The 25,767-nt window shown below is 49.0% G+C and overlaps 1 protein-coding gene across 1 annotated transcript in view; it reads left to right on the top strand.

Annotated features, from left to right (window-relative positions):
* The first annotated feature begins 2,327 nt into the window (after nt 1-2,327).
* The window catches only part of LOC138662921 (oocyte zinc finger protein XlCOF22-like), a 52,745-nt gene continuing 29,305 nt past the window's right edge, over nt 2,328-25,767 (top strand). Inside the window, exons 1-6 of the mRNA XM_069748925.1 lie at nt 2,328-2,369; nt 6,907-7,056; nt 7,186-7,365; nt 7,448-7,571; nt 7,655-7,752; nt 7,951-8,041. Of these exons, the coding sequence (XP_069605026.1) occupies nt 2,343-2,369; nt 6,907-7,056; nt 7,186-7,365; nt 7,448-7,571; nt 7,655-7,752; nt 7,951-8,041 (670 nt within the window). The 5' untranslated portion in view covers nt 2,328-2,342. The remainder of the gene's footprint in view (nt 2,370-6,906; nt 7,057-7,185; nt 7,366-7,447; nt 7,572-7,654; nt 7,753-7,950; nt 8,042-25,767) is intronic.

Raw genomic sequence — 25,767 nt, forward strand, 5'->3', positions numbered from 1 at the left:
TAACCATGTCTCATATCCTGTCAGGTTTGGGAAGGAGATAGCAAAAGCCGGCAATTGAATTACCGGCTTTTAAGCTATCTAGCGCTGTATGATGCAGAGCCCCAGAGACCTGGTCGTTGCAGTATGACGCTCTGCCGCTAAGGGGAGTGATGGTACGTCTGATGGCACTAAAGGAGTTCTTCTGACCAGGTATCACCAGCACACAGTACACTTCACACTCCGGCCACTAGGGGGAGCAAAGGGTTTTATTTATTAGGCCACTCCTCACACTGGTAAAACTAGGGGTTGGATAGGAAGTTAGTCAGAAGCTGACTGGGTTGGTTTCAGGCAACATCCCGTGGCAGGGGGTGTTGCAGGGAGAAGATTAAGGGGGTCCCTGTCAGGCGTGGGAACCTGGCAGGCACCTAGCGACCAGAATAGAAATATACGGAACCGCGCCTGCACACCCCGCGTCGGTATCCTAAGAAAGAGACACGAAGCGAAGGATATTGTGGAACAGTGAGAAATGAGATCAAGCACAAAGGAGAGCCAGTAGGAGTCGTGCCCGGAGAACGGCAACATCCTACTGAGGCGTGTAGCCAGTGGCCGGAACACGGAGGAAGTAACTGACTCTATGCCTTACTTCAAACAGGACAGTTAATTATAGGTTGGCTGTCTACCTTACATCACCTACGCAGACATAGGGGGCAACGCGTGGAGAGGGGCGTCTCTAGGGTCCCGGAAGAGCTCCGAGCCTTTCCGTCAAATGGGTGCGTCCTAGCCATAACATACCTGGGGAACGTAGAACTGGAAAGATCTGGAACGAATTAGAAAGAACGAACGAACGAGAACAGCAGTTGTGAGGACTATTCCGAATGCTCAGCAGGGTAGCACTACAACACACAGACGCTAGTGGTAGGCAACGATTTCCACCTGCAAAGGGAACTCTGGATGTGCCCATCGGACCGGCCGGTCTCTGATAGCCCTGTTAACCGTGCTCTGGATTGCGGATCCTGAAGTCTTCAGTAAAGAGGTAAAGAGACTGCAACCCTGTGTCCTCATTATTGACTGCACCTCACACCATCACCATCCACCCTACTGGGAAGCCCTGGGGACATACTTCACCTGTGGGAAGGTATACCATCTAGCTGCCATTCCATCACCCCAGCGGACCCCACAGCAGCGTCGGTCACCCTGACCGAACACCACAGGTGGCGTCACGAACCCCTGACAAACTGTACCACCTTTATTGGACGCCCCTTAGCAGGGTCGCGGACCGGGACTAGCCACCGTGACAGCCTCAGAACCGAACCAGAGAGGCCCAATACCGAGAACTCGCGGCCCTGTGTCTGGGGGCGCTCCAATGATATATTAACATATATACATATACTGTAAGTGTCTCCCTGACATATATATATGTATATATACCTATTCTATGTATGTATCTACTCTAATCTAACCTGTCAGTACGATTTTATTGTACACCGCGCTGAATTATCGGCTTTTCAAAGGACACAGGTGCGTAAAAATTGGACAGCAATACGGATGTCATATGGATGTTGCGATAAAAAAATCGAATGACAATCGCATGACACTCGCATACGTTACATCCGTTTTTTCGGTCCCTAAATCGGACTGTTTTTTTTCTCTAGCAAGTGGAAAAGAGGCCTAAGCCGGACACTGGAAGGGGTTAAATAAGCGAGATTTTGGCATTTTAGCTCCTGGTGTGGAGGCGATAGCACAATCATATGCCGCCATATACTAGACGTCCGGTAACCGGTAATAATTCCCTCATGTGTAGGGTCTATTTGTCTCCAGAGAAATCACACGTTACATTCCACACATAACATTGTGTAGAAAAGGCGGCGCGAGGTAATTGTGCCAGTAGTGAGGGCGAATAATGGCGGAAATGTCACTGACTGAGGAGAACATTTCAAAAACCTGAACGGCACATCCAAACATAGACTAAGTGTGAACAGGTGCTGAACCTAGAGTCACCACAGGTGTTTTAATTACAGCAGGTCCAATACCCCTCCACAGAAAGAGAGAATTTTAGTCTAGGAAGAGGTAAGGCAAGTTTAGGACCTGGTGTAAGAGAGATGCCGTAAAGGGGCTACCAGGTACACATAAAATTGGCCATTTTTATGCGCTAAACGCTCTCATTTTTCATATTTCTAGTGCAGTAATGCAGTTCAAATTTCGTGTTTCAAGTTTGCATGTTCTAGCGCTGCAGTGTGCTGCCTTATTTACTTAACTGACTGAGGAGAAGTCTCCATGTAGTGTCTTCACTGCGGATCATGTGACCCCTGACTCCTCCCTCCTGTGACCTCATCACAGGTCCTGTGCGCACAGAGCAGCCATATATGTGGAGTGCGGCTCTGCAGGTGGAGGTATGTGGAGATTCCCCATTACTGAGCGCGGGGACATTAACCCCTTCTGCACTGAGACTCTTTTGGGGTTGTTGTTGCCACTTTATAAGAATCATAACGTTGTTGTTCTGTTTCCTGTAATAGATACATTCGAGCCCACTATGGAGGACAGGAAGTGAGGGAGCGGATTGTTCTCCTAGTAAAGGGCCCATTTCTTGGCCCCACACAGTGTAATGCCCCCATTATGCCCTGTAAGCAGGGTTCTGCCCCACACCCAACTGCCTCGGGCACTTTACCATGAGCTGGTACCTCAGATTCTTCCCCGCACCCCTTTCCTTTGTTGGCGCCAAATCTGTTCTGCCTTTGGGGCTCCGGCCTTTATAATATCAGTAACTGCGTCATCAAGGTCTCCTGACCAGGTGCACCCTCTAGACTCTTCCCTCCGGAAACCCTCCCTCTTCCCATTGATGTCACATGGTCCCGTCTGGACGGCAGATAGCAGTCTTTTTGTACAAATGCAGCACAGCACAAATCTTCTCATAGTATCTCCATCCCACCACACACAGTATTTTGTTCCCACAATAGTGGCTTCCCACAGACACAGGACAATGTTTCCACAGGACTGGCATCCCCCTCACACAAAGTATAATGTCCCCTCAGTACTGCCATCCCCCACTTTCTAATGTTCCCACAGTACTGCCCCCTACGTACACAATATGGTACCATCAACCTCACTGACTGCCTCCGACCACCGACAATAAATACTCACTTAGCCTCATTCTTGGCGCAGATACTAATGAACCCAGGATCTATGAGATATTTACCATACGATAGATGGATAGGCAGGAGTGTATCATCCATAAAGGTAGCCCACTCGGTTGCTATGATGCCTATGAATTGACAGGGTTCGGTGGGGTGTGGTATTGGTCACCCTCTCCTTCCCATCATCACAATGTCAGCGATATCCACATTCCCATGACGGTGATACCGCTGAATAGATTAGTGAATCAGGGAGTGGAAAGCTCTTAATCCACCTTTCAGCCTTCACTTCTGAGTCTGAGACTCCGTGCACTGCAGGCACAATGACGTCACTACATCACACCTGTGGTACGGAGCCTCAATACTCACACCGCACAGACCAGAGCAGCGCTCCTCAGGAACCGGGTTGGGTGAGTAGTGTGTGTGTTTTTTTTTTTTCAAATATCAGGAATTGTGGGGGCATCATATTAAGAGAAGAGCTGTTGGGACTCTCATACTGAATGTGTGGCTGGTAGGGGCCGTTATACTGGGGTTGTGGTGGACTGTAAATGCCTCCATACTGAGTGGGTTATTATTTTGTCTAGTGGGTTGTGGTAGCCATAATTAGAGATGAGCGAATATGTTCAGAAAACGATCTCCAAACATAAACTCGGCACGAATGTGGTACATTCAGATTCATGATCGGTAACACGAGCATTTTTCTTATGATCGGAAAAAGTAGGTAACATGCGGTAAAAGATATAATAGAAGCCGGCAATACATGTGCCACATTTAGTAAAATCACAACCACCAATGTGGGAAACTGGGGTTCAAATTCTGGCTCTGCCCTGTTGGACATATTATATCAGAAAACACGCACACCAGAAGACTTCATACACTTCAAATTTATGTTAAGGACCTATAACTTTGCCCTTCACCTCGTCAAACAAACCTACTTCACCACCCTTATCTCCTCACTATCCAATAACCCCCAGTAACTTTTTGACACCTTTCATTGCCTCCTCAGGCCAAAAGCACAAGGCCCTTATTACAGACATTTGTGCTGATGACCTGGCCTCCCACTTTATAGAGAAAATCGACAATATCCATCAGGAAATCCGCTCCCAATCACCAAGTTCAGTGACTCCCATCCCTCCCCTCATTTCCCCTGGAACACTCTCCACATTCGATTCCATCACAGAAGACGATGTCTCCAAGCTCCTCTCCTCTTCTCGTCCGACTCTTTGCACTACCGACCCCATTCCCTCACACCTCCTCCAGTCTCTCTCTCCAGTCGTTACAAGTCACCTAACTACAATCTTTAATCTCTCCCTCTCCTCTGGCATTTTCCCCTCCTCCTTCAAACACTCTATCATTACTCCATTACTAAAGAAACCCACCCTCGACCCATCCTGCACAAACAACTACAGACCGGTCTCCAATCTCCCCTTCATCTCTAAACTCTTGGAGCGCCTGATCTACTCCTGCCTTACCCGTTACCTCTCCACTCACTCCCTCCTAGACCCTTCACAGTCCGGTTTCCGCCTCCTACATTCGACAGAAACTGCACTCATCAAAGTGACCAATGACCTTCTGACAGCAAAACGTAACGGTGACCACTCTCTGCTCATTCTTCTCGACCTCTCTACAGCTTTTGACACTGTTGACCACCCTCTCCTACTCTCTAGGCTCCAGTCACTAGGCATTAAGGACACTGCTCTCTCCTGGTTCTCCTCCTACCTTTCTGACCGCTCCTTCAGTGTTCTGTTCTCTGGCTCCACTTCATCTCCTCTTCCTCTCACTGTTGGGGTATCTCAGGGCTCAGTCCTTGGCCCCCTTCTCTTCTCCCTCTACACGGCCCCAATTGGACAGACCATTAGCAGATTTGGCTTTCAGTACCATCTTTATGCTGATGACACACAACTATACACGTCATCCCCTGACCTAACCCCCGCTGTACTACAGAACACCACTGACTGTCTGTTTGCAGTCTCCAACATCATGTCTGCTCTCTATCTGAAACTCAACCTCTCCAAAACTGAACTTCTTCTGCTCCCGCCATCTACTAACCTCCCTAAATCTGACATTTCCCACTCCGTGGATGGCAACATAATAACACCCCGGCAGCAGGCGTGCTGTCTGGGTGTTATGTCTGACTCCGATCTCTCCTTCACCTCCCATATACAATCTCTTGCCCGCTCGTGCCGCTTACACCTAAAGAACATCTCTAGAATCCGCCCTTTTCTCACCATGGCGACAACTAAAACCCTCACTGTCGCCCTGATCCACTCCCGCCTGGACTACTGCAATGCTCTATTAATTGGCCTCCCCCTCACTCGACTTTTCCCTCTCCAGTCCATCCTTAATGCAGCAGCCAGGGTCATCCATCTGGCTAATCGTTACTCGGACGCGTCCGCTCTTCGCCAGTCGTTACACTGGCTACCCAATCATTACAGGATACAATTCAAAGTACTTGTTCTCACCCACAAAGCTCTCCACAGTGCGGCCCCCTAACATCTCCTCCCTCATTTCTGTCTATCGGCCTAACAGACCACTGCGCTCTGCAAATGACTTTCGACTAACCCCTGCACTAATCCGTACCTCCCACTCCCGACTACAAGACTTCTCCTGTGCTGCGCCAATCCTGCTGGAATATGTTGGCTCTATATAAATAAAGATTATTATTATTATTATTATCAGTAGTGGTCCATAACACTATGGTGCCTACCTCAATAAACATGAGAGTGTCAAAAATCAGTGCTTTCATGGAACTTTAGTCTAATGTGTATGGGGGCGGTAAAAGGTAACTTATTGGACGCTGCCTCTGGCCTAATAGACCTTCATACATTGCAGCCCAGACCCCATTATTAGGCATGTAAGTACCGTAATAACTAGGCCGCCCCCATACTATCCAGTACTTGGGGGCGGTGGGCATTCAGCCGAACTCTGTCACCTTCTTAGATGCCATTTTTGCTTTTCACAGCAGCAAGTGGTTAAACTGACAGGGTTTTTGTTGAAGCCTCATCTGTGCCGTCCCTGCGGTGCACATCTATGTTCTGGGGCACAAAAAGATTAATTTCTTTTTAATAAATGTTTAACATGTTAAAAATTATAAAATGTGTCTTCTGCTTTCTCCATGTTTTTTTTACAAGAATTGTTGGAGCCAATTTCCGTTAGAAACATTTCAATATCTGTTTTTTTCTGGTGTTTTTCTTGTAATATCGGAAAGCCTCAGGCCAGAAATAAACCCCATAAATCACTGTACATGGAGACTTTGGAATCAGATCATTTCTGTCCGCGTTGATTGTGGAAACAAAAAATCTTTTCCAAAAGCCTCAAACTTCTGTGTGTGAATCAGAGCTGAGATCTAACGTGATAGAATATTACAGTGCGGGGAAGACGGGAAACCTTCATATAGACGGCCGGTGGTGATGAGTCAGTGACCGACTCTGGCCAAATCTGTCTCTAGAGCCATAGTAGAAGATGAAGATGTCGTCCTCATCATGAAGTAGTTATTTCTCATGTCGTGTGTAATGATTATCTCCTGCAGTATTGCTAATGCCGATTCCAGGGTCGGTAAATGAGACGAGAAATAGCGTTATGGAAGATGAGTCTATGAGGAACGTATTCAGCTGCCGACTCCGAGGAGGAAACTGCTTGTTGTCTGTGGCCTAAATATATAGGATTTATTAGTAGATGTAAAGAAGGAAACTAAATACTGTAAAATAATAAATCTCCTCATATGTTTCCCTTATTATCTCCAGTAATTGTATTATTACAGGATTCTTATGATGTTATATCGGCTCATCTTCTCATTCAGGTCTCTACAATATCGGATCCTCTCAGTGAAGATCTTCTACAAAAGAAAATTTTCCTGATTTACCCATCAAAGATGGATATGGACAGAGACAAGATGGCAGAGAGGATATTACACCTCACCCTAGAGATCCTCTTCCGGCTTACTGGAGAGGTGAGAGATTCTGATGACGTCACATTACATCATTCTTATCTATGGGAATAACAGATGGACAGAACTGGAGAGGTGAGGACTCTGGAAATGTCTGTAGTGAGATTTATTAATGTGTCTCTCCATTACCAGGATTACACAGTGGTGAAGAAGACCTCTAGTGATCGCTCTCAGGACCCTGTGTCTGAGGGATGGGGCAAAGCCCTGAGCCCAATCACAGAGCCTCCACCTTACCCCCTGATCCATGAGGACATCAATGACCAGAAGATCCTAGAACTCACCTACAAGATGATTGAGCTGCTGACTGGAGAGGTGACACTGCTGGGAATGCTGGGACATTATACAGTAACACTATGAAGGGATCGGGGGATGACGGTATCATTGTATGTGTTAGGTTCCTATAAGGTGTCAGGATGTCGCTGTCTATTTCTCCATGGAGGAGTGGGAGTATTTAGAAGGACACAGAGATCTGTACAAGAACGTCATAATGGAGGTTCCCCAGCCCCTCACATCTCCAGGTAATAGACAGGACTAAATACACACGGCCTGTAATTATCTGTATGTAAAGAATGAATTCACTCCCTGTATGTGTTTCCTCCAGATCTATCCAGTAAGAGGACAGCACCAGAGAGATGTCCCCGTCCTCTTCTTCCACAGGACTGCAAGCAAGAAGATCCCAATGCTCCTCAGGACCATCAGGTAGATGGAGAGAAGGTGTCAGGAGATCTCCCCTATGATGTGTAGACTCCGGTGAAGGTCTTGTGCTCAGTCTTGTTTTATCCACCAGTATTATATGTTTTATACTTGTGTAATGAGAACGATGGAGATGGCAGGATTAGAGCTGATCATAGATGGGACTTCTCCATCTGTCAGTGACTTTTATAATATTTGTTTCAGGGTGAAGATCTGACCCATATTAATACTACAGAGACATATGTGAGGGGGGATGAGTGGTGTAAAGAGGAGATTCCCACATATGGCTACCCAGGTAAGTAGTGACCACTAAATGCAGAGAGGTCACAGATTCTTCTCAGTCACCGGCTGTGGCTGCTTTATCGGTGTTGTAGTCCGGCCGTATTACCATGATCACCATTTTGCCTCTAGACCACAACATTTTCCTCCACCCAAAACTGTTCAAATAACTTTGGTCATTGAAAGCCCTTTTCTATAGAACCTACAACCTGGTAGATCCACCTACCCCCTGGGTTTTGGAGACGCTGTTACCTGCCCAGATCTGTGAACTACAAAGCCAAATTATTATTATTTATTTATATAGCACCATTAATTCCATGGTGCTATAGATGAGAAGGGGTTACATTAAAATACAAATATCACTTACAATAAACAAACTAACAATGACAGACTGGTACAGAGGGGTGAGGACCCTGTCCTTGCCGGCTTACATTCTACAGTATTATGGGGAAGGAGACAGTAGTTCGATGGTTGCAGTAGCTCCGATGGTGTTGAGGTGGCCGTGTGGTCATTACAGGTTGTAAGCTTTCCTGAAGAGGTGGGTTTTCAGGTTCTGTTTGATGGATCCAAATGTGATGGATAACCGGACGTGTTGGGGCACAGAATTGCAGATGATGGGGAATATTCGGGAGAAGTCTTGGAGGTGATTGGGTGAGGAGCGAATAAGCATGGATGAGATAAGGAGGTCTTGGGAGGACCGGAGATTACGTGAGGGAAGATATTGAGAGATTAGTTCGGAGGAGAAAGGTTAAGGAGTAGTGTTGAGCATTCCGATACCGCAAGTATCGGGTATCGGCCGATACTTGCGGTATCGGAATTCCAATACCGAGTTCCGATATTTACCGCATATCGGATACCGGAATCGGAAGTGCCCAGGCCCCAGAATTCAAACTGCACGAATTCAGCCAATGAGGAATGATTGCAAGTGTGGGCACATCCTGTTCAGCATGGTGGGCATGTAACTACTGGCAAGGCTGTGATTGGCTGCTGAAATGATGTCATGATGCACTATAAAAAACGCTGCCGCCATTTTGCACTCACTCTGCTGTGAATTCAGTTAGGGACAGGACGCTGTGTTCTAACTGAGGGCCAGTTGAGATAGCGAATTGCTTCATTGCGCTTTTCCCAGGCTAATTTAGCAACCGCTGTGTGTTCACCTTGCTCTTGCCTTGCAGCGCTGTTTTAACAGCGTTCTGCAAGGTCTCTGTATGTGTGTGTGTGTGCAGCTCACTCTGTAGTCTTTGTGCAGCCACAGCCGGTTGTATTCAGCTCAGGGTGCGTCACTGCCTCATACCGTAAAATACATTGTCCTTTTTTGCTAATAGTGCAGCCTGCTGCACATTTTTTCAAAAATTTCCTATTAGTGGCTTTCCACCCGTCTCCAGCTAAATAGTGGAAAAACACTACATAGGATAACATAGAGGAGTTTTTTTGGGCCTTGCAGCGTCGTTTATGGCTGTCTGCACGGTCTCCGTGTGAGCGCAGCTCGCCCTGTAGCCTGTGTGCAGCCACAGCCGGTTGTATTCAGCTCAGGGTGCGTCACTGTCTCATACCGTAAAATACATTGTCCTTTTTTGCTAATATAGTGCATCCTGGTGCACATTTTTTCAAAAATTTTCTATTAGTGGCTTTCCACCCGTATCCAGCAAAATAGTGGAAAAACACTACATAGGATAACATAGAGGAGGCTTTTTGGGCCTTGCAGCGCCGTTTATGGCTGTCTGCATGGTCTCGGTGTGAGTGCAGCTTGCCCTGTAGTCTTTGTGCAGCCACAGCCGGTTGTATTCAGCTCAGGGTGCGTCACTGCCTCATACCGTAAAATACATTGTCCTTTTTTGCTAATAGTGCAGCCTGCTGCACATTTTTTCAAAAATTTCCTATTAGTGGCTTTCCACCCGTCTCCAGCTAAATAGTGGAAAAACACTACATAGGATAACATAGAGGAGTTTTTTTGGGCCTTGCAGCGTCGTTTATGGCTGTCTGCACGGTCTCCGTGTGAGCGCAGCTCGCCCTGTAGTCTGTGTGCAGCCACAGCCGGTTGTATTCAGCTCAGGGTGCGTCACTGTCTCATACCGTAAAATACATTGTCCTTTTTTGCTAATATAGTGCATCCTGGTGCACTTTTTTAAAAAAATTTCCTATTAGTGGCTTTCCACCCGTATCCAGCAAAATAGTGGAAAAACACTACATAGGATAACATAGAGGAGGTTTTTTGGGCCTTGCAGCGCCGTTTACAGCTGTCTGCACGGTCTCCGTGTGAGTGAAACTCGCTCTGTAGTCAGATCTGCCCCAAAAAAAACAAAAAAAAGTAAAGTTCACCAAACACACCACTTCACAGTTGTGTAGGCCACATTATCTCATAACAAAGTCTAGTCCACACTTTAGAAAATTAGTGTTTCTTATACCTGTTAGGAGGAGCTGTTCAGGAATAAGCACACTAAGCCTTTAGTACTTTTCTGCTTATCTTTATCTGTCAACCAAGATGAAGAAGGCAGGGAGTAAGGCACGTGGGCGTGGGCGTTGAGCAGGTAGAGGACGTGGTGATTCTGTGCCTGCTGCGGGCACCGGTGACTCATCATCACCCAGTTTCAGCAGGGAACAGTCCTTCATGCGCAGCTTTGTAGGAGAGCGCCGTACACCGCTGCTGCGTGAAGATCAAATTGAAGCCGTTGTCGGATGGATGGCAGCTAACGCATCTACTTCAATTAGTGCCACATCCTCTCAGGCACCGAGCACTGGAGAGCAGCCATCTGTCTCTTCACCACCTGCCAAATTGGCCAGGCAGTCAGAGAGCCCAGGACAGGAGCCATCTCTACTTCTGTTCTCTGAATCTCTTGGCTTGGAAACAGGGGGCCAGCCAAGCAGCATTGGAGAAATGGAAGAAGAGGCAGTGTGCAGTGATGCCCAACAGCTTTGTCTCTCTGACTCTGAAGAGGCAGGTGGGCCAGTGCCTCTGGTCACCACAGCGCAGTACGCATCTGATGATGAAACTCAGGTGCCGCTTTATGATGCGTACTGTGCTGCCGAGACTACCCAGGAGGAGCAGTTGGTGGCAAAGGGTAGTGTAGATGATGAGGTCCTTGACCCATCGTGGCGTGAGGTACAGGAAGGTGGTGGGAGCAGCTCTGAGGAAGAGATTCCCCGAACAGGCCAAAGAGGGAGGGGGAAGACTGCGGAGCCTGTAGCCTCCACTTTGGCACCCGTTAGGAGCTTGTCTGTTGTGAATTCTGCTTTTGGGCTCCCTCCGGTGGTTGTAGGTGGTAATGCAGTTGTCCCTGGCCTGCAGTCCTGGACAGGTGTATCTGCTGATTGCAATTCTGACTGGGGTATTTAGGTTTGCAGGACTCATTAGTCCTTGCCAGTTGTCAATGTTTCTTGGGAAGTGTTGGATCTCTGTCTGGCTTCTCCTGGTTAGCTGCCAATTCAGCAAAGATAAGTGTCTGTTTCTTTTTCTATGGCACACAAGCTGTGTGCTTGTTTTTTTGATTGTATTCCTGCTCTGAGTGTAGTAGTCTCTGGAGTTGCAGATATACGTTCCACGTCTTTAGTTAGATGGAGGAATTTTTTGTATAATCTGCTGTGGATATTTTTGGAAGGGTTTTAATACTGACCGCACAGGACTCTGTTCTATCCTTTCCTATTTTAGCTAGAGTGGCCTCTTGGGCTAAATCCTGTTTTCTGCCTGTGTTTGTCTTTCCTCTCCTACTCACAGCCAATATTTGTGGGGGGCTGCCTATCGTTTGGGGTTCTGCTCTGAGGCAAGATAGTATTCCTATTTCCATCTTTAGGGGTATCTAGTCCTCCGGCTGTGATGAGGTGTCTAGGGTTTGTTAGGTACACCCCATGGCTACTTCTAGTTGCGGTGTTAAGATCAGGATTTGCGGTCAGTATAGTTACCACCTACTCCAGTGAAAGTTTTCATGCTGCTCCATGGTCACCGGATCATAACAGTACAACTGGCCAATAATGAGTTAAATGCATCTAAGAAGAAGGGAAAAAAGATGTTGAGCCATTTTTTTTTCTTCAGTCTGCTTTATCTTCTCTTCCCTCTTTATCTTTGGGTGGCTGAGGAGCCTAGTGCTAGCATGAATGTTCAGGAATTAGCTTCTCGTGTAGACCAGCTTGCTGCTAGGATACAGGGTATTTCTGATTATATTGTTCAGACTCCTGTTTTAGAACCGAAGATTCCTACTCCTGATTTGTTTTTTGGTGACAGGTCCAAATTTTTGAGTTTTAAAAACAACTGTAAACTGTTTTTTGCTTTGAGACCTCAATCCTCCGGTGATTCCATTCAGCAGGTTAAAATCGTCATCTCCCTGCTGTGTGGCGACCCGCAGGATTGGGCGTTTTCCCTGGAATCTGGGAATCCGACTTTGCTTAATGTAGACTCCTTTTTTCAGGCTTTAGGATTATTATATGATGAACCTAATTCTATGGATCAAGCTGAGAAGACCTTGTTGGCCTTGTCTCAGGGTCAAGAGGCGGCAGAATTGTATTGTCAGAATTCAGAAAATGGTCTGTGTTGACTAAATGGAATAATGATGCTTTGGCGGCAATTTTCAGAAAGGGTCTTTCTGAATCCGTTAAAGATGTTATGGTGGGGTTTCCCACGCCTTCCGATCTGAGTGATTCTATTCAGATTGACCAGCGCTTGCGGGAGAGCAGAACTGTGCGCGCTGTGGCGTTGTCCTCAGAGCAGATTCCTGAGCCAATGCAGTGTGATAGAATTCTGTCTAGAATGGAACGACAAGGATTCAGACGTCAGAATGGGTTGTGTTATTATTGTGGCGACGCTTCTCATGTCATTTCAGTCTGCCCTAAGCGGACAAAGAGGATCGCTAGTTCATTTACCATCAGTACTGTACAACCTAAATTTCTGTTATCTGTGTCCTTGATCTGCTCATTGTTATCATTTTCTGTCATGGCGTTTGTGGATTCAGGCGCCGCCTTAAACGTAATGGACTTTGAGTTTGCCAGGCGTTGTGGTTTTCCCTTGCAGCCTTTGCAGAACCCTATTCCTTTAAGGGGCATTGATGCTACACCCTTGGCTAAAAATAAGCCCCAGTTTTGGACACAGGTGAACATGCGCATGGCGCCAGCCCATCAGGAAGATTGTCGATTTCTGGTGTTGCATAATTTGCATGATGCTATCGTGCTGGGTTTTCCGTGGTTGCAGGTACATAATCCTGTGTTGGATTGGAAGTCCATGTCTGTGACTAGTTGGGGTTGTCTGGGGGTTCATAATGATGTTCCTTTGATGTCAATCTCCTCTTCTTCCTCTTCTGAAATTCCAGAGTTTTTGTCTGATTTTCAGGATGTATTCGATGAGCCCAAGTCCAGTTTCCTTCCTCCGCACAGGGACTACGGTTGTGCTATTGACTTGATTCCAGGCTGTAAGTTTCCTAAGGGTCGACTTTTCAACCTGTCTGTGCCTGAACATACCGCCATGCGGAGCTATATTAAGGAGTCTTTGGAGAAAGGGCATATTCAGCCATCTTCTTCACCGTTGGGAGTGGGGTTCTTTTTTGTTGCTAAAAAAAGATGGTTCCTTGAGACCCTGTATAGATTATCGCCTCTTGAATAAAATCCCGGTCAAGTTTCAATACCCTTTACCTTTGCTTACTTACCGATTTGTTTGCTAGGATTAAGGGAGCTAGTTGGTTTACGAAGATTGACCTTCGGGGGGCATATAATCTTGTTCGTATTAAGCAGGGTGATGAATGGAAAACTGCGTTTAACACGCCCGAAGGCCATTTTGAATACCTTGTGATGCCATTAGGGCTCACTAATGCTCCATCTGTTTTTCAGTCCTTCATGCATGATATTTTCCGGACTTATATTGATAAGTTCTTGATTGTATATTTGGACGATATTTTGATTTTTTCCGATGATTGGGAGTCTCATGTGGAACAGGTCAGGATGGTATTTCAGATCCTTCGTGACAATGCCCTGTTTGTGAAAGGGTCTAAGTGTCTCTTTGGGGTGCAGAAGGTTTCCTTTTTGGGCTTTATTTTTTCTCCCTCGTCTATAGAGATGGATCCGGTTAAGGTTCAAGCCATTCATGATTGGATTCAGCCCACATCCGTGAAGAGCCTTCAGAAATTTTTGGGTTTTGCAAATTTTTATCGCCGTTTCATTGCTAATTTTTCCAGTGTGGTTAAACCCTTGACCGATTTGACGAAGAAAGGCGCTGATGTGGCGAATTGGTCCTCTGCGGCTGTCTCTGCCCTTCAGGAGCTTAAATGTCGATTTACTTCTGCTCCGGTGTTGCGCCAACCGGATGTTTCTCTTCCGTTTCAAGTTGAGGTTGACGCTTCTGAGATTGGGGCAGGGGCCGTTTTGTCTCTGAGGGATCCTGTTGGTTCCTTAATGAAACCGTGTGCCTTCTTTTCCCGTAAGTTTTCGCCTGCTGAACGCAATTAAGATGTTGGCAATCAGGAGTTGTTGGCTATGAAGTGGGCATTTGAGGAGTGGCGACATTGGCTTGAGGGAGCTAAGCACTGTATTGTGGTCTTGACCGATTATAAGAATTTGATTTACCTCGAGTCTGCCAAGCGGCTGAATCCTAGACAGGCTCGATGGGCCTTGTTTTTTTCCCGTTTTGATTTCGTGGTCTCGTACCTTCGGGGTTCTAAGAACATTAAGGCTGATGCCCTCTCTAGGAGTTTTTTGCCTGATTCTCCTGAGGTCTTAGAACCGGTCGGTATTCTGAAAGAAGGGGTGGTCCTTTCTGCCATTTCCCCTGATTTACGATGGGTTCTTCAGGAATTTCAGGCTGACAAACCTGACTGCTGTCCTGTGGGGAAACTGTTTGTTCCTGACAGATGGACTAGTAGAGTGATTTCTGAGGTTCACTGTTCCGTGTTGGCTGGTCATCCTGGCATTTTTGGTACCAGAGACTTGGTTGGTAGGTCCTTTTGGTGGCCTTCTTTGTCACGTGATGTGCGTTCTTTTGTGCAGTCCTGTGGGACTTGTGCGCGGGCCAAGCCTTGTTGTTCCTGTGCTAGTGGGTTGCTTTTGCCATTGCCGGTCCCTGAGAGGCCCTGGATGCATATTTCTATGGATTTTATTTCCGATCTTCCGGTTTCCCAGAGGATGTCGGTTATCTGGGTTGTTTGTGACCGGTTCTCTAAGATGGTTCATTTGGTGCCTTTGCCTAAATTGCCTTCCTCTTCGGATTTGGTTCCGTTGATTTTTCAGCATGTGGTCCGTTTGCATGGTATTCCGGAGAATATTGTGTCCGACAGAGTTTCCCAGTTTGTTTCTAGGTTTTGGCGGGCCTTTTGTGCTAGGCTGGGCATTGATTTGTCTTTTTCTTCTGCGATTCATCCTCAGACAAATGGTCAGACCGAGCGAACTAATCAGACTTTGGAGACTTATTTGAGATGCTTTGTGTCTGCTGATCAGGCTGATTGGGTGGCTTTCTTGCCATTGGCCGAGTTTGCCCTTAATAATCGGGCTAGTTCGGCTACTTTGGTTTCGCCTTTTTTTTGTAATTTTGGATTTCATCCTCGTTTTTCTTCTGGGCAGGTTGAGCCTTCTGACTGTCCTGGTGTGGATTCTGTGGTTGACAGGTTGCAGCAGATTTGGGCTCATGTGGTGGACAATTTGGTGTTGTCTCAGGAGGAGGCTCAACGTTTTGCTAACCGTCGTCGGTGTGTTGGTTCCCGGCTTCGGGTTGGGGATCTGGTCTGGTTGTCTTCCCGTCATGTCCCTATGAAGGTTTCTTCTCCTAAGTTTAAGCCTCGGTTTATTGGTCCTTATAGGATTTCTGAGATTATTAATCCGGTGTCTTTTCGACTGGCGCTTCCGGCCTCTTTTGCGATCCATAACGTCTTCCATAGATCTTTATTGCGGAAATATGTGGAGCCCGTTGTTCCTTCTGTTGATCCTCCGGCCCCTGTGTTGGTTGATGGGAAGTTGGAATATGTTGTTGAGAAGATTTTGGATTCCCTTTTTTTGAGGCGGAAGCTTCAGTACCTTGTCAAATGGAAGGGTTATGGCCAGGAGGATAATTCTTGGGTTTTTGCCTCTGATGTCCATGCCCCTGATTTGGTTCGTGCCTTTCATCTGGCCTGGGGGCTCTGGTGAGGGTTCGGTGACCCCTCCTCAAGTGGGGGGTACTGTTGTGAATTCTGCTTTTGGGCTCCCTCCGGTGGTTTTAGGAGGTAATGCAGTTGGCCCTGGCCTGCAGTCCTGGACAGGTGTATCTGCTGATTGCAATTCTGACTGGTTTGCAGGACTCATTAGTCCTTTCCAGTTGTCAATGTTTCTTGGGAAGTGTTGGATCTCTGTCTGGCTTCTCCTGCTTAGCTGCCTATTCAGCAAAGATAAGTGTCTGTTTCTTTTTCTATGGCACACAAGCTGTGTGCTTGTTTTTTTGATTGTATTCCTGCTCTGAGTGTAGTAGTCACTGGAGTTGCAGATATACGTTCCACGTCTTTAGTTAGATGGAGGAATTTTTTGTATAATCTGCTGTGGATATTTTTGGAAGGGTTTTAATACTGACCGCACAGGACTCTGCTCTGAGGCAAGATAGTATTCCTATTTCCATCTTTAGGGGTATCTAGTCCTCCGGCTGTGACGAGGTGTCTAGGGTTTGTTAGGTACACCCCACGGCTACTTCTAGTTGCGGTGTTAAGATCAGGATTTGCGGTCAGTATAGTTACCACCTACTCCAGTGAAAGTTTTCATGCTGCTCCAAGGTCACTGGATCATAACACTTGTCTCTTCCAAAAGCCAAAAAGGGCGCTCCCAAGACTTGCAGTGCCTGGTCCTTTTTTGACACAGTTGCAGATGACATTTGCTTTGTCAAATGCAAGCTGTGTAATCAGAAAGTCAAAAGAGGGAAAAGTGTCAGCAACCTCAATACCACAAATATGTGGAAACATGTGCGGGACAGGCACGCGGTGGAGTTACAAAAACACACTGAAGACCTAGGCCAACCAACAGCGGCAGCTACCACCTCTTCAGCTTGTGTTGCCCCTTCCTCCAGCTCACACACAGCTGGTTCGGCTTCCTCCCAGGATCGCCATGGAAGAACCTCTGGCACTGTTGTCCAGAGACCCACTGTAATTCCACCCACAGCACCACGTTCCCAGTCATCCTCACACTCCCAGCCCAGTCTACAGCCATCGGTAGTACAGGCATGGGAGAAAAGGTGGCCATTCTCAGCAAACCACTCCCGAGCACAGGCTCTGAATGCAGGCATTGCCAAACTTCTGTCACTGGAAATGCTCTTATTCAGGCTGGTGGAGACTGACAGCTTCCGTGACTTGATGGCATTGGCAGTCCCACAGTACAATGTGCCCAGCCGTTTTTATTTCAGCAGGCAAGCTGTCCCTGCCCTGTACAAGCATGTGGAGGGACACATAAAACACGCGCTACTGAACGCCGTCAGCAGCAAGGTCCACCTCACCACCGATGCGTGGACCAGTCAACATGGACAGGGGCGATACCTTTCCCTCACTGCCCATTGGGTTAATGTTGTTGAGCCGGGTACAGATCGTGCGAGTGGCGCAGGACGTGTCCTGCCCACTCCAAGGATTGCAGGAATCCAGTCTGTACGCATTGACTCCTCCTCATACACAAGTTCCTCAGAATCATCGCTGCAGGACCCGTGAATGTTTATCTGTTACGACCGACATGAGCACAGCTGTGGCCAAATGTCAACAGGCCATCTTGAAATTAGTTTCTTTGGGGAATCGAAGCCACACAGCGCAGGGGCTCTGGAATGCCATCAAGCAGGAGAGCGATGTGTGGTTTGTGCCAGCGAATCTCCAGCCAGGCATGGTAGTGTGTGACAATGGCCGAAATCTGGTGGCAGCTTTGGCCCTTGGCAACCTCATTCACATCCCATGTCTGGCACATGTGCTCAATTTGGTTGTGCAGAGTTTTCTGAGGGACTATCCGGATCTTGATGCACTGCTGCACAAGGTCCGCCTAGAGTGTGCTCACTTGCGGCGTTCCAGCACGGCAAGATCATGCATTGCAGGTCTGCAGCGCCGATTCCGCCTTCTGGAACATCGCATCATATGTGACCTACCTACCAGGTGGAATTCCACATTACATATGTTGGAGCGGTTGTGTGAGCAGCAGCAAGCAGTAATGGAGTACCAGCTGCATCAGGTGCAAAGAAGTCGCACTCCGCGCCATTCAGACTTCACAACCACAGAGTGGGCCACTATGAAGGACGTCTGCCAGGTTTTGCGTCCCTTCGATTATTCCACGCGGATGGCGAGTGCAGATGATGCACTAGTCAGCATGACTGTCCCCCTTATCTGCCTGCTTCAACAAACACTGCAAGCGCTAAGGGATGATGTTGTGGAAGAGGTGGAGGATGAGGAGTCACCACTTCCATCAGCTTCTGGACAGTCAGCGCCACGTGGTTCCTCACAAAGTCGTAGGCAGGGGACACTTTGTGAGGGGGATGAGGAGTCAATGGACGAGGAAGACGTCCCTCCAGAGGAGGGAGTTACACAATTGTCCAGTAGTCAGTGTGCACAGCGAGGGTGGGGTGATGAAGAGCGGGCAGAGATCACGCCTGAAGCAGGGGACAGCGTTTCTTGTCCAGTTGGCAGTCTGCAGCATATGGTTGATTTCATGCTGCAGTGCCTGAGAAACGACCGCCGCATCGACCACATTCTCAACATGCCTGATTATTGCGTGTACACCCTCCTCGATCCTCGCTACCGGGACAACGTCCAAAACCTCATCACACCGTTGACCCGGGAGCGTAAAATGCGGGAGTACTAAGACACACTGGTGAATTCCATCATCTTCTCCAGTCCAACTGAGAGGAGTGCTGCTAGTGCTTTACAAAGCAGCTCAGTGCATCGAGGCAGTGGAGGAGGCTTTGCACAAAGAGGGAGCAGAAGCAGTGCCTCTGCCCAAGGCAAGACCAGTATGGCCCAACTGTGGCACAGTTTTGTGTGCCCGCCCCAAATGGCTACACCATCACCGGCGGCTCCAGTCAGCAGGAGGCAATGGTTCCGTCAGATGGTGACAGACTACATGTCTTGCCCTCTTACTGTACTCCCAGACGGCTCTTCTCCTTTCAAGTTTTGGGTCTCTAAGCTGGATACATGGCCAGAACTAAGCCAGTATGCATTGGAGGTGCTGGCTTGCCCTGCGGCTAGTGTCTTATCGGAATGCGTCTTTAGTGCCGCAGGTGGTGTACTAACAGACCGTCGCATGCGACTATCCTCCGATAACGTTGACCGGCTTACTTTTCTGAAAATGAGCCAGGCCTGGATCTCGCAGGAATTTGCCACTCCTCTGCCTGATTAAATAATTGTGTGTCATCCAGGTCTCCTGATGTGTTCATCTTTCTACCACCTGAACTGTAATTCCTGGGCTCCAACACCGCCAGTTGCGGCTCAGAAGTGCAGGCTGCACAGTCAAAACATACGACCCAGTGTTATTGGGTTTCAGTAACGTCAGCTGATCCCCAGCTGTGTAGCCGGCAATGTGTCCTACGACCACCACGCTGACACAACAACTGAAATGTAAGGGAACCTGTCCCCCCCCCCCGGCGTTTGTTACTGAAAGAGCCACCTTGTGCAGCAGTAATGCTGCACAAGGAAAAGGTGGCTCTTTTAGTTTAGCTCCTTGCACACGCAGAACTTAACACTTATAAAATGTGTCCACTAATACCGTTAAACCGTCCCAGAGGTGGGACTTTCCTTCGTAATGTGACGTAGCACAGCCGTCATTCCTACCCCCTTGGTGCCGTGCGCCATCTCCTCAGCGTTGTTTTAAGCTGTCACGGAGCCTGCGCTGTTCTGTTATCCCTTGGGCATGCCCTATTTGCGCTGCCTGTCTTCTGACATAATTTGGTGTCAGGCTGGCTGCACCTGTGCGCCACGCTGCCCGAGATCCCGCCTCGCAGTGTCTTCTGATTTAATCACACTGCGGGCTTGGGATCCATGGGCATGCGCAGTGCATATCTTCACCTCAGGCTCTCGCTCATCTCCCTCCGCCTTCTTTAGACTGTGCGCCGTCAGCTGATCCCTAATTGCATGCCACGGCCGTGACGTCGCACAGTCTGAAGAAGCCGAAAGGAGGGGAGTGAGAGGCGAGGATATGCACTGCGCATGCCCATGGATCCCAGGCCTGCAGTGGGATTACATTAGACGACACTGCAAGGTGGGATCTTTGGGCAGCATGGACGCACAGGCACTGCCAGCCTGACACCTAAATAATGTCAGAAGACGGGCAGCGCTAAGTGTGCATGGCCAAGGGATAACATTACAGCGCAGGCTCCGTGACAGCTTCAAACTACGCTGAGGAGGCGACGCACAGCACCAAGGGGGTAGGAATAACGGCTGTGCTGCGTCCCATTACGAAGGAAATTCCCACCTCCGGGATGGTTTCACGGTATCAGGGTACACATTTTATAAGTGTTTAGTTCTGTGTTTGCAAGGAGCATAATTAAAAGAGAAACCTTTTCCTTTTGCATCCTTAGTGCTGCACAAGATGGCTCTTTCAGCTACAAACGCCTTGGGGGGGTTAAAGGTTCCCTTTCAACTTGCTCCAAATCAGGCTTCGGCCTACACTCTGTTCCTCTGCTCCTCCTGCTGTCCCTGGGCTCTAACACCGCCAGTTGGTGCCTGGAAGTGCTGTCCGCACAGTCAACAGTCACTCCTCTGTTATTGGGGTTCAGTAACGTCAGCTGTTCCCCAGCTGTGTGTGCGGCAATACCTCCAATCTGCTCCTCCTGCTGTCCCTGGGCTCTAACACCGCCAGTTGGTGCCTGGAAGTGCTGTCCGCACAGTCAATAGTCGCTCCCCTGTTATTGGGGTTCAGTAATGTCAGCTGTTCCCCAGCTGTGTTTGCAGCAATACCTCCAATCTGCTCCTCCTGCTGTCCCTGGGCTCTAACACCGCCAGTTGGTGCCTGGAAGTGCTGGCTGCACAGTTAACACTTGCTGCCGTGTTATTGGGTTTCAGTAACGTCAGCTGATTCCCAGCTGTGTATCCGGCAGCGTGTCATGCGACCGCCATGCTGGCACACTAACAGACATTGACATGCCTACAGTGCAGGCTTCGGCCTACACTCTGCTCCTCCTGCTGTCCCTGGGCTCCAACACTGTTGGTTGCTGCCCAGAAGTGCTGTTTGCACAGAGCCAAACACCTCGCCAATGTGTTAGTGGGGTTCAGTCACGCCTGCTGCTCCCCTGCTGTGTATCCGGCAACGTGTCATGCGACCGCCACGCTGGCACAACTAAAATGTAAGGGAACCTGTCCCCTCCCCCCCTAGGCGTTTGTTACTGAAAGAGCCACCTTGTGCAGCAGTAATGCTGCACAAGGAAAAGGTGCCTATTTTTGTTGTGCTCCTTGCACACGCTGAACCTAACACTTATGAAATGTGTCTCCTCACACAGTTAAACCGTCCGGGAGGTGTGACTTTCCTTTCCTGTGCGCTGTTATGTTATCCCTTGGCCATGCACAGTTTGCGCTGCCCGTCTTCTGACATCATTTGGTGCCAGGCTGGCTGCGCCTGTGCGTCCACGCTGCCCGAGATCCCACCTCGCAGTGTCGTCTAATTTAATCCCACTGCGGGCCTGGGATCCATGGGCATGCGCAGTGCATATCCTCGCCTTTCACTCCCCTCCTTCCGGCCTCTTCAGACTGTGCAGCGTCAGCTGATCCCTAATAGCATGCCACGGCCGTGAGGCCGCACAGTCTGAAGAAGCCGGAAGGAGGGGAGTGAGAGGCGAGGATATGCACAGCGCATGCCCATGGATCCCAGGCCCGCAGTGGGATTACATTAGACGACACTGCGAGGTGGGATCTCGGGCAGCGTGGACGCACAGGCGCAGCCAGCCTGGCACCAAATGATGTCAGAAGACGGGCAGCGCTAAGTGTGCATAGCCAAGGGATAACATTAAAGCGCAGGCTCCGGGACAGATTAAAACAACGCTGAGGACGCGCGTCGCACGGCACCAAGGGGGTAGGAATGACGGCTGTGCTGCGTCACATTACAAAGGAAAGTCCCACCTCTGGGACGGTTTTACGGTGTGAGGGGACACATTACATGAGTGTCTAGTTCAGCGTTTGCAAAGAGCATAATTAAAAGAGCCACCTTTTCCTTTTGCAGCATTAGTGCTGTACAAGATGGCTCTTTCAGCAACAAACGCCTGGTTAATGGTTCCCTTTCAAGTTGCTCCAGTGCAGGCTTCGGCCTACACTCTGCTCCTCCTGCAGACCCTGGGCTCTAACACCACCAGTTTTTGCCCAGAAGTGCTAGCTGCACAGAGAAAAACACCAGCCAATGTGTCAGTGGGGTTCAGCAACGCCAGCTGTTCCCCTGCTGTGTAGCCGGCATCGTGTCCTGCAAACGCCACGCAGACACAAAGCTGCCTCCAGTGCAGGCTTCGGCCTACACTCTGCTCCTTTCCTCCTCCTGCTGGTTCTGGGCTCTAACACCGCCAGTTTTTGCCCGGAAGTGCTAGCTGCACAGAGAAAAACACCCGCCAATGTGTCAGTGGGGTTCAGCAACGCCAGCTGTTCACCTGCTGTGTAGCCGACATCGTGTCCTGCAAATGCCACGCAGACACCAGAACTGAAATTAAAGGGAACCTGTCCCCCCCAGGCGTCAGAATATTTAACAGCCACCTTGTACAGCAGTAATGCTGCATTTGTACAAGGTGGCTCATTAAGTTATTCTCCTTGCACACGTCGAACTCAACACGTCTAAAATGTGTCCCCTGTCCCTGAGGTGTGACTTTCCTTTGTAATGACACGCAGCAACCCCCTTGGTAGCGCTGCCCGTCTTCTGACATCATTGTTTAGCTGGCTGTGCCTGTGCGTCCGCCCTGCCCGACACAACGCCCCTCAGTGTATTATTTATTTTGACTGCGAGGGTGTGATTGATGGGCATGAGCAGTGCATATCTTCACCTGTCTTCACTCATCTCCTTCCGCCTTCTTCAGACTGTGCGGCCTCATGGCCGTGGCATGCGATAAGGGATCAGCGGAGGCTGCCCAGTCTGAAGCAGGTGTAAGGACATGAGTGACAGGCGAACCTATTTACTGCGCAAGGCCATGAATCCCAGCCCCGCAGTGTGAATTAATGATAAGACACTGCGGGGCTGGGATTCATGGGCATCGCTAGCCGCACCGGCCGACATGAAATGAGGTCAGAAGACGGGCAGCGCATGGCCAAGGGATAACAAAAGAGCGCAGACTCCTGTACAGCAAATAACAACGCTCAGGAGGCTGCGCCCAGCACTAAGGTGGGATTTGTGACAGCTGTGCTGGCTCTCATTAAGAAGGCAAGTCACGCCTTCATAAACAGTTTGACTGTATAAGGGGCTAAATGTATACGTCTTTCATTCTGCGTGTGCAATGAGCAAAATTTAAAGAGCAATCTTTTACTTGTGCAGCAATTCTGCTGCACAAGGTGTGGCTCTTCTAGTTTGTAACACCTGAGGGTGGGTTAAAGGTTACCTTTGAAATTGGTTCAATTAGGCTTCGGCCTACACTCTGCTCCTACTGCAGACCCTGGGCTCTAACACTGCTAGTTGGTGCCCTGAAGTGCTGGCTTCACAGAGAAAAACACCCGCCAATGTGTCAGTGGGGTTCAGCAACGCCAGCTGTTCCCCTGCTGTGTAGCCGGCAACGTGTCCTGCAAACGCCATGCAGACACCTGAACTGAAATTAAGGGGAACCGGCCCCCCCCCAGGCATTTCTATGTATAACAGCCACCTTGTACAGCAGTAATGCTGCATTTGTACAAGGTGGCTCACTTTTTCTCCTTGCACACGTCAAACTCAACACGTAAAAAATGTGTCCCCTGAGACCATTACACCATCCCTGAGGTGTGACTTTCCTTTTTAATGACACGCAGCAACCCCCTTGGTAGCGCTGCCCGTCTTCTGACATCATTGTTTGGCTTGCTGTGCCTGTGCGTCCGCCCTGCCCGACACAACGCCCCTCGGTGTCTTATTTATTTTGACTGCGAGGGTGTGATTGATGGGCATGAGCAGTGCATATCTTCACCTGTCTTCACTCATCTCCTTCCGCCTTCTTCAGACTGTGCGGCCTCATGGCCTCGGCATGCGATAAGGGATCAGCGGAGGCTGCCCAGTCTGAAGCAGGTGTAAGGACATGTGTGAGCGGCGAACATATTTACTGCACAAGGCCATGAATCCCAGCCGCGCAGTGTGAATTAATCAAAAGACACTGCGGGTCTGGGATTCATGGGCATCGCTAACCGCACCAGCCGACATGAAATGAGGTCAGAAGACGAGCAACGCTAACAGCGCATGGCCAAGGGAGAACACAAGAGCGCAGACTCCTGTACATCAAATAACGACGCTCAGGAGGCTGCGCCCAGCACCAAGGTGTTAGTTTTGACACCTGTGCTGCGTCTCCTTAAAAAGGCAAGTCACGCCTCCAATACAGTTAAACTGTAAGACTGTATAATGGGCTAAATTGTATACGTGTTTCATTCAGCGTGTGCAAGGAGCAAAATTTAAGGAGCAACCTTTTACTTGTTCAGCAATTCTGCTGCACAAGGTGTAGCTCTTCTACTTTGTAACACCTGAGGGGGGGTTAAAGGTTACCTTTGAAATTGGTTCAATTAGGCTTCGGCCTACACTCTGCTCCTCCTGCTGACCCTGGGCACCGCTAGTTGATGCCCGGAAGTGCTAGCTGCACAGAGAAAAACACCCGCCAATGTGTCAGTGGGGTTCAGCAACGCCAGCTGTTCCCCTGCTGTGTAGCCGGCAACGTGTCCAGCACAAGCCACGCTGGCACAACAGACCTAAAGCTGCCACCAGTGGAGGCTTCGGCCTACACTCTGCTCCTCTCCTCCTCCTGCTGTCCCTGGGCTCTAACACCGCCAGTTTTTGCCCGGAAGTGCTAGCTGCACAGAGAAAAACACCCGCCAATGTGTCAGTGGGGTTCAGCAACGCCAGCTGTTCCCCTTCTGTGTAGCCGGCAACGTGTCCTGCAAACGCCACGCAAACACCTGAACTGAAATTAAAGGGAACCTTCCCCCCCAGGCGTTTCTATATATAACAGCCACCTTGTACAGCAGTAATGCTGCATTTGTACAAGGTGGCTCAATTTTTCTCCTTGCACACGTCGAACTCAACACGTAAAAAATGTGTCCCCTGAGACCATTACACCGTCCCTGAGGTGTGACTTTCCTTTTTAATGACACGCAGCAACCCCCTTGGTAGCGCTAGCCGTTTTCTGACATCATTGGTTGGCTTGCTGCGCCTGTGCGTCCGCCCTGCCCGATACAATGCCCCTCGGTGTCTTATTTATTTTGACTGCAAGGGTGTGATTGATGGGCATGAGCAGTGCATATCTTCGCCTGTCTGACTCTTCACTCATCTCCTTCTGCCTTCTTCAGACTGTGCGACCTCATGGCCGCGGCATGCGATATGGGATCAGCTGAGGCCGCCCAGTCTGAAGCAGGTTTAAGGACATGTGTGAGAGGCGAACATATTTACTGCGCAAGGCTGTCAGGAATCCTCTGACCGCTGCCACCAATTTGTCAGTAATCCCCACCGGGACCGCCACCCCTATGTCACGGGTTGGGGTGACTTTAGGCCAACAGACGGCTATCACATGTGCAGGGGGGCTTATCTTAGTTATCCCTCCACTGCTAACAATGTGATGAGAAAACACGCACAAGGCTATTGACCTCTTAGTTTACAGCAGGGGCTTATTCTAGGTATCCCACTGCTTTCAATATACCACAAACTGCAGAGATTTATGTATATCCC

Source organism: Ranitomeya imitator, chromosome 2 (assembly GCF_032444005.1).
Source record: "Ranitomeya imitator isolate aRanImi1 chromosome 2, aRanImi1.pri, whole genome shotgun sequence".
Taxonomy (NCBI): domain Eukaryota; kingdom Metazoa; phylum Chordata; class Amphibia; order Anura; family Dendrobatidae; genus Ranitomeya; species Ranitomeya imitator.